Raw genomic sequence first — 9,632 nt, forward strand, 5'->3', positions numbered from 1 at the left:
CCTATAACTTACCCTCGGCTAACCCTCCTATGCGACAAGCGACATGGGTTGAAGACAAACAAAAGCATGGAAGGATAAACGCATTAGCGATGGCATTGAAGCCTACATAAGTATATCTACTGTAGAAATGACCGAATAAATGGTGTCTACGGACGGTCCAGACAGTCTGGCATAAACAAGTATAAACACCATGATACAAAATAGAGAGATAAAGAGAGAGACATAAAAGCCCATGGGAAATCGCAAAAGAGAAGCGGAAACGGCTTTAAAAGCATGTGCCTTTGCCAACCCTCTTTTCCTTCACCTCTAACCCTCAAGAAGGCGACGTTAATTTACAATTACAACAGGTCAACACCTGCGTTTTAGAATGAAGGTACAACACCAAAGCCTGAATCAGGCACAACAGAGAACATTGGTTCCACGTCAACTTCTTTCCTCTTGGCAAACCTACCCTTTATCCTTGGCCTGGTCTCCGCATACGCCTTCCTTGAAGCATACCTGATAGTCTTCTCAAACTTCCTATTCTTCTTCTTCTCTTTGTACCGCAAGACCCTCGCTTCCCTTGCCATAGGCTCCAGCTGTGAGATGCTTTGAACTCGAGGGAGTCCACAAGATCCGGCCGGTGTAGATATGTCACTGAATGTGGAATCTGGCACCACACCAAACTCCATCGAGCTTGATGACAACTGCACAAGGAAATAAAGGTGTTTCAATAAACGCGCAGACACATTGGCGAAGGCAATAAATACAAAGGTCACAGTGCAAGCAGGTGCTTACGCTATGACTTAAAGATGCCGAACTGAAACCAACCCCGTTCTTTGAGGCCATTTCTCCCTCCACAACATGAGGAGCACTAGGAGGTGGCGACATTGGGACATGCACATGCGGATGATGCACTGGCACTATGCTGTCTGCTCCCACAGTCTGAACAAACTGCATGTCAAAAAATGGATCCACATCAGGGAAGAATTCCAAGCAACTATCACACTCTGATTTCACTTTGGGGAGCTTGCCGCTCGTGGGAGGCGTCGTTAAGCTGCTGGAGCCACTGTTGCACGCCTCATCTGAAAAGAGAGAGGGCCCTGTTACCACATCATCGAAGCTTTCAACTATTGGACCATGTTTAGTGGTTACATCTGAAGGGAGGAGCCAAGACTCCGCCTCTGCAGCAGATCTCTCGTCATCATCCTCTTCTCCGTCAGAGGTTGCACTGCCACAACCGCCGACATCTGATGAATGTGGAGCAGCAACATTAACATGGGAGAGCTTAATGAGTCCTGGGGATTCATAGAAGGGCAGAACAGGAACCCTCTCATGACGATTCGCCAGGGGATTAGCAGAGTGGATATCTGCATCACAGGAGAAGCAGAGGTATGCCGCATCCGCCTTACATGTTACAACAGCAGGTGCCTGCTCACAGACCTCACACATCCACACGCGTTCATGGCGAGAGGCTAACTTGTTGGCGCCATGGACTTTGAGATCGCAGGCCAAACAGAGATATGCAGCATCTGCTCTGCAGAAGACAAGGGCCGTGGAGGTCTGGCAGGCATCGCAAGACCTAGGCATACTACAGATCTGATCTGTTTGCAGCACCACAACCACCCACTTGGAGGGGAGGAGCTAGGGCTGAGGTCAGGGAAAGGGGGTTTCTCTACAAATCTCTCTCTCTCTCTCTCTCTCTCTCTCTCTCTCTCACGCGCTGCAGGGGGGCAGAAAAGGTGAAGGGGACAAAGCAACGAGCGCCATGAGAAGAGGGCAGAAACGCAAATTCGACTCCCGAGAGACGAGTTTCTGATTTGCAGCAGCAGATCCGGATACCTACTTGGCTTAGAATGAGCGAGGGCCCTCCACCGGACCTCACCTACCTCCTCCATTCCGCCCTATTGGATAATGCTGACTCCCCGCTTGGGCCCGTTTCACGTGAATCCTCCGAAAAAGCCCGAGACGGAAAAGTGGGATCACGACGTGCAGGGATGTGCGGCCACCTTAAAGCTCGGGAAGCAGCTGGCGGCTCAGGAAAAGGTATAATTTTCACAAGAAGGATTTGAGGCCGGCTCAAATTTCAAAAAATTTAGTTGAAAAGTTTAATTTTATATAGAATTTTCCATCTCAAATGTGATTTTCCCTTTCTCAGGAAGGGTGTCAGCTCCATAAAATGATTTTCCCATGGTTGTTTTTTTTTCTTTTTTTCTGTTTTTTTGGGGGGGGGGGGGGGGGAGGGGGAGGGGGGGAAGGGGGGGGCAACTCGATTTGGCCCATGTCACGCAAGGGCGGTGCCCAATTGTGATGTGGCCTAGATTGTTCACCTGCCCATGAGATTCAACTCGTGTCCGTCTGGACTTGCATGTCACATGTGAAAGATGTCCATTTCGTTACTTTAGTTTACATTAGCGCTTCATATCAAAAAGATTGGTTTAAGCAACATTTGGGCGTTGGTGGTCAAGCAAGACCCCTCGGACAAATCCAATGCTCAGAGTGGACGTGAGTTGGCAATCCATGTCAGCACGCACACTCCTCGACCACCTCAACATGTCGTGTGTCTTACCGGAACATTGTGACACCTCGGCCACCTCAACATGCAGCGTGTCTTACCGGAACAATGTGACAGCAGCTTCGTCCTCTTCGCTACCAAGAGAGCACGCAATGGAAACGAAGGTTGCTACTTCACTACAAAAAATGATAAGATGGTGTACAAAATATTAGGGAAATACAAAACATTGAGATAACTATGTACGATGGTCAACCTGAATCCGCTAGTCGATGAGTTGGCAAGATAAGTTATGGTCAGTAGCGGTAGGTAGACCATGTCTATGAAGTCCGGTTGTATCACCATTGTTCGCCTAGATGACTTCTTGCCTACATTACAACTGAGCCACAGAGATTTTTTGTTATGCATGCTATGGATAATGTGTGGTAAGTGGATTATTCGAGTGCATTGAATCACACAACTAGGTGGATGGTTTGAGGACCTGCAAACTCTAGACAATCCTCGTTATATGGAGACTAGGGATGCTACATCACATTATTGCGCATATAGGGTATGTGCCCTTGTCCTTGAGAGATGATAAAGTGAAGTGCCTAACTGATGTACTATATGTGCCCAATACTACAAACAACTTAGTGTTTTTTGGGCAAATGATTGAGCAAGAATTTTAGGTCAAGTTCGGTTCAGATGGTCTATATATAGATGAGCACAAGAAGAATAGAAGGTTGACTACACAAAGGGCAAATGTCCACTCTCGATGTTAATATACACGAGATGAAAGCTACCATGTTGCAGTCACGAGGTGTTGCAAACATTGACATTTGGCATAAGCATATTCAGCATGCAAATGTGCAAAAGGTGAAAACAATGCAAAGCCATGACCTTGTCTTAGGTTTGCCAATGTTTAAAGCGTCTTGAATGTAGCATAAGGTTTGTGAGGCTTGTCAGTTTGGAAAGCAGGCAATGGCATCTTTTTTCTATGACAAGCATGTAAGCAAAAAATCTATTGAGTACTATCCTCTAATGTATGGGGTCTTGTGAAGTAAGCATCTAGGATGGATGAGGTTGTTTATAACGTTCTTCTACAACAACATAAGGAAAGTATGGATGTAATTCATGAGGGAGAAAGTAATGTCTTCACTCAATTCTAGAATTTTAATGTTGTGACTGAAAAACAAAGTGTATGTACAATGCCTAATGTTGAATGGAGGGGAAGATACTTCTCCGATAAACTCAGTGGTTTTCTAACACAAAATGGATTTCAAAAATAATTTTTGTGCAAATATACTCAACAGCAAAATGGTGCTCTTCAGTAAAAGCACGAGTACATTGCACAAAGCTCTTGCACAAGTTGCAAGAGCTTTGATGTGAATGGGAAGAATATGCATCATGCTATTGGGTTGAGCCAATCTCTACAGTTGATTCACACTACTACTATATAATACGATATTTGAGAAGAAGCTTAATCAAAATTGAATTTTTCACACCTCAAAGTTTTTAAGATGTGTTGCTTATGTGCATGTGGATGATGAGATGACAACTAAGTTGGATAAAAATGTGTGTTTATTGGCTATACCCTTGAGAAAAAAGGCTAACAAATGCTACATGCATCAAGCAAGGTAAGCAATGATGTTCTTTTTTTATGATATGAAGAGCTAGTATGCAAATTTTGTCATAAAATCTAATATCTAACCAGCCCAAATGATTTTCTCATATTAAATTGATCACTTAATGTGGGAGAATAAACGGGAACAAGTGTTAAGATATAGATATGTGCTTATAGATCTATCTCAACACGGGGCCAATGGTAAAAGGGCCCAAAAGGGAGATGGTCTATCAAAGAGCAAGGCTAACCAATGGAGCATAAGACCTTAGGGTTAGCTTCATTGAAGACCTCCAATAAATGTGTGTAAAAGTCCTTTGACCTTAGGTAAGCTAGGGCTGAGCTTGAGGTGGGAACCCGGCCCAAGCTCGAGGTGCTTGTCCTGCTTGAGGTGCTTGTCGTTCTTGAGGTGTTTGTCATGTTTGAGGTGCTTGACTTGCTGCATGATTAAGGTACTTGAGGTGCCTTGAGAAGCTTGCCTGAGATGCTTGTGGGAACACCCCCTAGTTCAAGTGCTTTGTCATGCTTGGTGAGTAAGGTGCTTGATCACCTAAAGTCAAAAGCATTCCTACAAGAGGGGGGGCGAGCCCTTTTCCTAGGGGCTAGAGAGAGAACACCCACTCACACACACAAGGGAAGCCCCAACTTGAAGAGGCAGCAAGGACACATGTCAGGTCCCTACCCATGTTACCTTCATGTGTTGCTTGAAGCCTATTGGCTAGGCTTCAAAGGGGTCCAATGATAAATTACTTGAATTATCTAATTGATTTTGCATTTATCAAGTCCTCTCTCTCAAAGGGGAAAGGGGGACACTTGTCCCAAGGCTACCCATGTTACTTGTAATGGCTCCTGCTTATGATTGGCTAGGCCTGGAGGGGTCCAATGAGCTTCAAGCATGAGCTACAAGGGGGGGTCGACCCAAGCTAGCTAGGGGCTTGCTTGAGGGGTATACTCACCCACACACACTCACAATCACTCTCATGGTGTGCTATGCAAAGTGCAAGAGCTCCCTCTCCAAGCAAGTAGAGGTTGAGAGCCTACACCAACACTCTTGGCTATGGAGTGCAAATCCAACCAAGAGCCATGCTTCAATGCTTGAGCTTGTCATCTCCTTCTTCTTCATTACTATGCTATTATGTATGCTAGCAACAAGAGTATGATAAGTGAGGAACTAGTTCTTTCTCCTATGAAATGTTTCTTCTTCCTCTTCCCTACCCTCATTCCCTGCTAGCTCTCTCCACCTTCGAAGGTGTTTGAGGTCTTGGGACTGAGGCTTGGGACAATTAAAACGTTCTTCAAGTTCATGTTATGCTATGATTGTGATGCATGAAGCTTTCCATCTTCATTGCATCACCTAGGTCACAAGGAACACAAAGAATGTATTGTAACAAGTCTCTCTCTTAATGGGAGAAATCATAATACAAATGCCTATTGGAGGGGGGACCGGCTCCACATAAATCCGGTCCTCAACTTTTGTCATGTTCTCTAAATTCTCTCTCTTGCAAAAGTATTGTTCATACCAAGTTAACTAATTTCTATGATTATGTTGCTATCTTCAATTATGTCTACCCGCTATGCTCACAAAGTTATTTCTCGAAAGTATTCTCATTAATTTCAGCTATTCTCAAGTTGAATAGGCTAATTCCATTACAAATTTAAAAGATGATCTTGTGGTTGATGTAAAGGAGATTGCAGCTACAAAAAATGCAAGTACAATGTTTTCATAAAAACTAATTTCTAATTTTCTAAAAGTATTTTCCATCTTAAATTGGCCACAGCTTAAGTCTAAGGAAAATAAAAGAGAACAAGTGAACTTGATTAAAGTGCTTATAGGCTTACTTCGGTCAAAGGTTTGGGACCAAAGGAAAGAAGTCTATCGGTTGCCGCATTGCTTTCAACTTTCCGCACGACGTGATAGCGAGCACTTCCAAACTTTGGGAGTACCTCTTATCGTGTCCTGCGGTATTTCTTCAACTTCCTGCACGACACAATAGCGAGCACTTCCAGACTTTGGGAGTACCTCTTATCGCGTCCTGCAGTATTGCTTCAACTTCCCACACGACGCGATAGCGAGCACTTCTAGACTATGGGAGGACCTCTTATCGCATTATTCGGGATATTTTAGGAGTCTCTTGAACCTCCCGCGGGCCTTGTTTTGGCTAATTTTGTGGCAAAGGACAAAGCACTTTCCGACTATCAAATGGCAAGGACAAAGCAAACTGCAAGGAAAGTTTACCAAGCTCCAAAAGATTCGAGAAAGATGATGATGACAACCAAGAAGAATTAGTTGGGAAGAAAGAAGAGAAACCACCTACACAACCTCGGTGCCTACTGCTAGGAAGAGATTGAATTATCAAGTCAAATCTCTAAGGGAGATAAGGAAAGCACAGAAGTCTACTTGTCTTCTTATTCCAAAGCTACCCTTCATGAGAGTTGTCAAAGAGATATCAAATAGACTAGTGAGCATGATGAATATCAAAACCTTTGTTTCAGTAAGGTGGCAATCCAAGCCTTGATGTGCCTTCAGGAGGCTACTGAGGATTTCCTTATAAACTTTATGAATGATAGCTACATTGCACTTGCATTTGCTCACAGGGTCACACTGATGAGCAAAGATTTTGTGCTTGTGTCAAGGCTGAGGTACAAGTTTGATAAGGCTCTTGAGCTTATTCCTAGTGAGGATCTTAGGGCCTTCTAAATTTTAAATATCCCCCCTTCCAGGCAGCAGAAGAATTCAGGGTTGTCATTATAGATGTTACACATCAATATGAGACAAGAAAGGCCCAGGATATCAAAGCAGGCAAGGAGGTTGAGAGGGAGCAAGACATGACGTCAGAGAATGCTATCCTTATAGAGCAAGCAGAAATTTTAAGAGCATCCAACTCTCTCCTTTATGAAAAAATTACAGGCCAAATGGTTGTGGATGTCTCCATGTGTGGGGATGATGAGGTGTATTGTGACATATTCCCTCAAGACAAAAGTATGCTTGTAAACCCCAACATTGAGCTTGGTGATACTGTGCTCTTTATCTGTCTCAGGTATGTGTTGCCCCTTTGCTAATTATTCGTGCATGTTCACCTACAAGGGCCTCATTGGGGGATGTGTTTTCTTTGACTTCAGGTGTCTTATGAGAGATCTTCTAGAGGCTATTGCTATGCAAATTTCCATACTTGATCCTCTAGTGACACATTGTCTATTTAACAAGCAAGGAAGACTTTCAAGTTTTTTTGAAGATTTTGACATGCTGACCTACAATCACATAATATACCCCTATGTTGAAGGGTAAATCTTAACTCCTAACAATTTATAAAATTTTGTGGTATTCCTAGCTTTTAAGTGTGTATCTCATGTGCCATTGATTTGTTTTGACTTCTTAACTATGTATGTACTCATGTCCTTTATTTTCTTTTTCTATTTGTTGCAGTTGCATGAATATCCAGAGTCTTGGGTCACGTGGATGAGAGAGAAGGTTGTTTCTATGGTTTTGGAAAGATCAATAAACCCAAATGATCCAGACTCTCCCATGGCACCAACTACAGATGAAATAGAGTCTCCTTTGCCACCAAAGAAGGGTAGAGCCACCAATGGTTTGGATGCAAAGAAAAGGGATCACAAGAAGAAGAGTCCTGCAAAGAAGATCCATACAAAGAAAATCCCTTCAAAGAGGAGCCATACAAGTAAGAGCCCTTCGAAGAGAAGCCATACAAAGAAGAGTCCTACAAAGAAGAGCCATGCCAAGAAGAGTCCTGCTAAGAGGAAGAGCCCCACTAAGAAGAAGAGCCTTGCAAAAAGAAAAGCAGATATAAAGGGCCATCCATTCCACTCACCATTGAAATTCAAGGTTCAAAAGCGTCGTTCAGCTAAGAACAGTAAGGGGAAGGCACCTAGCTCACCTTTCAAGCTACCATTCATGTTGCCAACAAAGAAGGTTGCCAAGTCACCCAAGCCAACCACTCCTCAAGAGCCCAAAGCACCAACCCCTACCAAGTCCCTCGTGCTAAGCCCTGAGGAGCCCAAGTCAGCACCACCCCCTCCTGAACTGAATTCACCTTCTCCTGAACACAAAAGAAAAAGGGCCTCTGAGGATGCAGAATCCTCAGGCAAAAAGAAAATTGGAGTTTATGATTGATTACTCCACAAAAGTTATGTACACGTTTGTTCATTTTGTCCATATGAACATATACCCTTTGGTGGCTCATAATTTTATACTTCAAATACTTAATACCAACTATTCGATTCTTAAATGTGTATCATGGTCTCATGCCAGTTTAAAGACAAATATATTTGCAAAATGCAATGATTACAATATTGAACTTGTTTTTTCAAGTCCTTGCAAGTGGCTCAAATACAACTCTTTTTGGGGGAAGGCATGTGATGCAAGAGGTTGAATTCTCCATCCTTGTGCTCACCACAATTCCATCCACTTTGAATCTATACTCGGGAGATGTTTCATCAAGAAACTCAAGAGATTCTCTAACATCCTGTAGTCTCCAGTTTGTTGTTACTATAAGGCTTCTATGCTCAATGTGGATGGACTATGACCTTTAGTTCAAACTCTGGACAATTTTCCTCAGAGTCGAGAGAAACCCAACTACCTAATTTGCTTCTCTATCTCCTATAGTCATAGCCCAGAACTAATGATTGATGACATAGTTGATATGAGATAGACATAAAATTTGGGCTTACTCTACAACTAATATTATCGCCAATATGGAAAGTTTCTTTGGTACTCCATCCGTCTCCAAGTACATTATCCAGTTCAGCCATAGAAAGTCTTCTATTAAGCCACATCGTCTTTGTCCTTTGCAAGTCCATTGTTTTGAAACATGCCACAAAGACATGTAGACATAGCTTTAGCAAAGAAGTTGTTATAGCATATGCCTCTACATCAAAGAACCCTCATGGATCAGCTGCTTCTAGCAAGTCAGGCTTTCAAATCTTCAAGTCAATTGCTGACACAACTGAAACCTCTAAGGAGACACCAAGAAAAGCAAAGATATATCAGCCAAAGTATTCAAGAAAGCAAAGGAAAGTCAAGCAAGTGTTTGTTCCGAGCAATTTAGTCAAAGTCAATGATCTAGTTTGGATTAAGGACGAGAAATCAACACAGAAAGACAAACACATGGTATGGATAGCATCACAATGGAGCTTAAAGGAACATGAGTACTATGGAGGTAACAGACAGATATGGGTGCCAAACCACAGGTTAGAGCATATGAAGTAACTTCAAGTCCCTCCCAAGAAAGAAGGCCCACAAGGTATCAACCTCGACAATATCCTAGGATACCTAAGAAGCAGGTAAACAATAGAACAACATTGAATGATGCTGAAGTTTACCATGGCTCACAAAAGGATACAAAACAAAGACAGATCTCAAAGAATGTTCCTCTTGGACAAGGATTCTACACAGGCTATACAAAGATTTGGCTACCAGTTAATCACAAGCCAACTGCAACTACACCAGACCTGCATGAAGATATCAAAAAATCAACAAGACCTAGAGCGAAGCAAAGTCCACAATGGAGATACAAAGGTCCTCAA

The 9,632-nt window shown here is 43.0% G+C and overlaps 1 protein-coding gene across 1 annotated transcript; it reads right to left on the reverse strand.

The window, feature by feature from the left end:
• Nucleotides 1–238: 238 nt before the first annotated feature.
• On the reverse strand, nucleotides 239–1,790 carry COL4 (zinc finger CONSTANS-like protein). The gene is made up of 2 exons (XM_086526332.1): nucleotides 778–1,790; nucleotides 239–686 (listed from the first exon to the last, which is right to left on the reverse strand). Exons 1-2 carry the CDS (start codon nucleotides 1,567–1,569, stop codon nucleotides 363–365), a joined length of 1,116 nt encoding a protein of 371 aa, XP_086382458.1. The 5' UTR covers nucleotides 1,570–1,790; the 3' UTR covers nucleotides 239–362.
• Nucleotides 1,791–9,632: the final 7,842 nt, after the last annotated feature.

This window comes from Adiantum capillus-veneris, chromosome 13 (genome assembly GCF_014529385.1).
Source record: "Adiantum capillus-veneris isolate H3 chromosome 13, ASM1452938v2, whole genome shotgun sequence".
Taxonomy (NCBI): domain Eukaryota; kingdom Viridiplantae; phylum Streptophyta; class Polypodiopsida; order Polypodiales; family Pteridaceae; genus Adiantum; species Adiantum capillus-veneris.

Coding starts and splice junctions, on each gene's coding strand:
- COL4 (XM_086526332.1), bottom strand. CDS start 1,569: ATGCCTAGGTCTTGCGATGCCTGCCAGACCTCCACGGCCCTTGTCTTC. Junction 687..777: donor CGGCATCTTTAAGTCATAGC/GTAAGCACCTGC, acceptor TTCCTTGTGCAG/TTGTCATCAAGCTCGATGGA.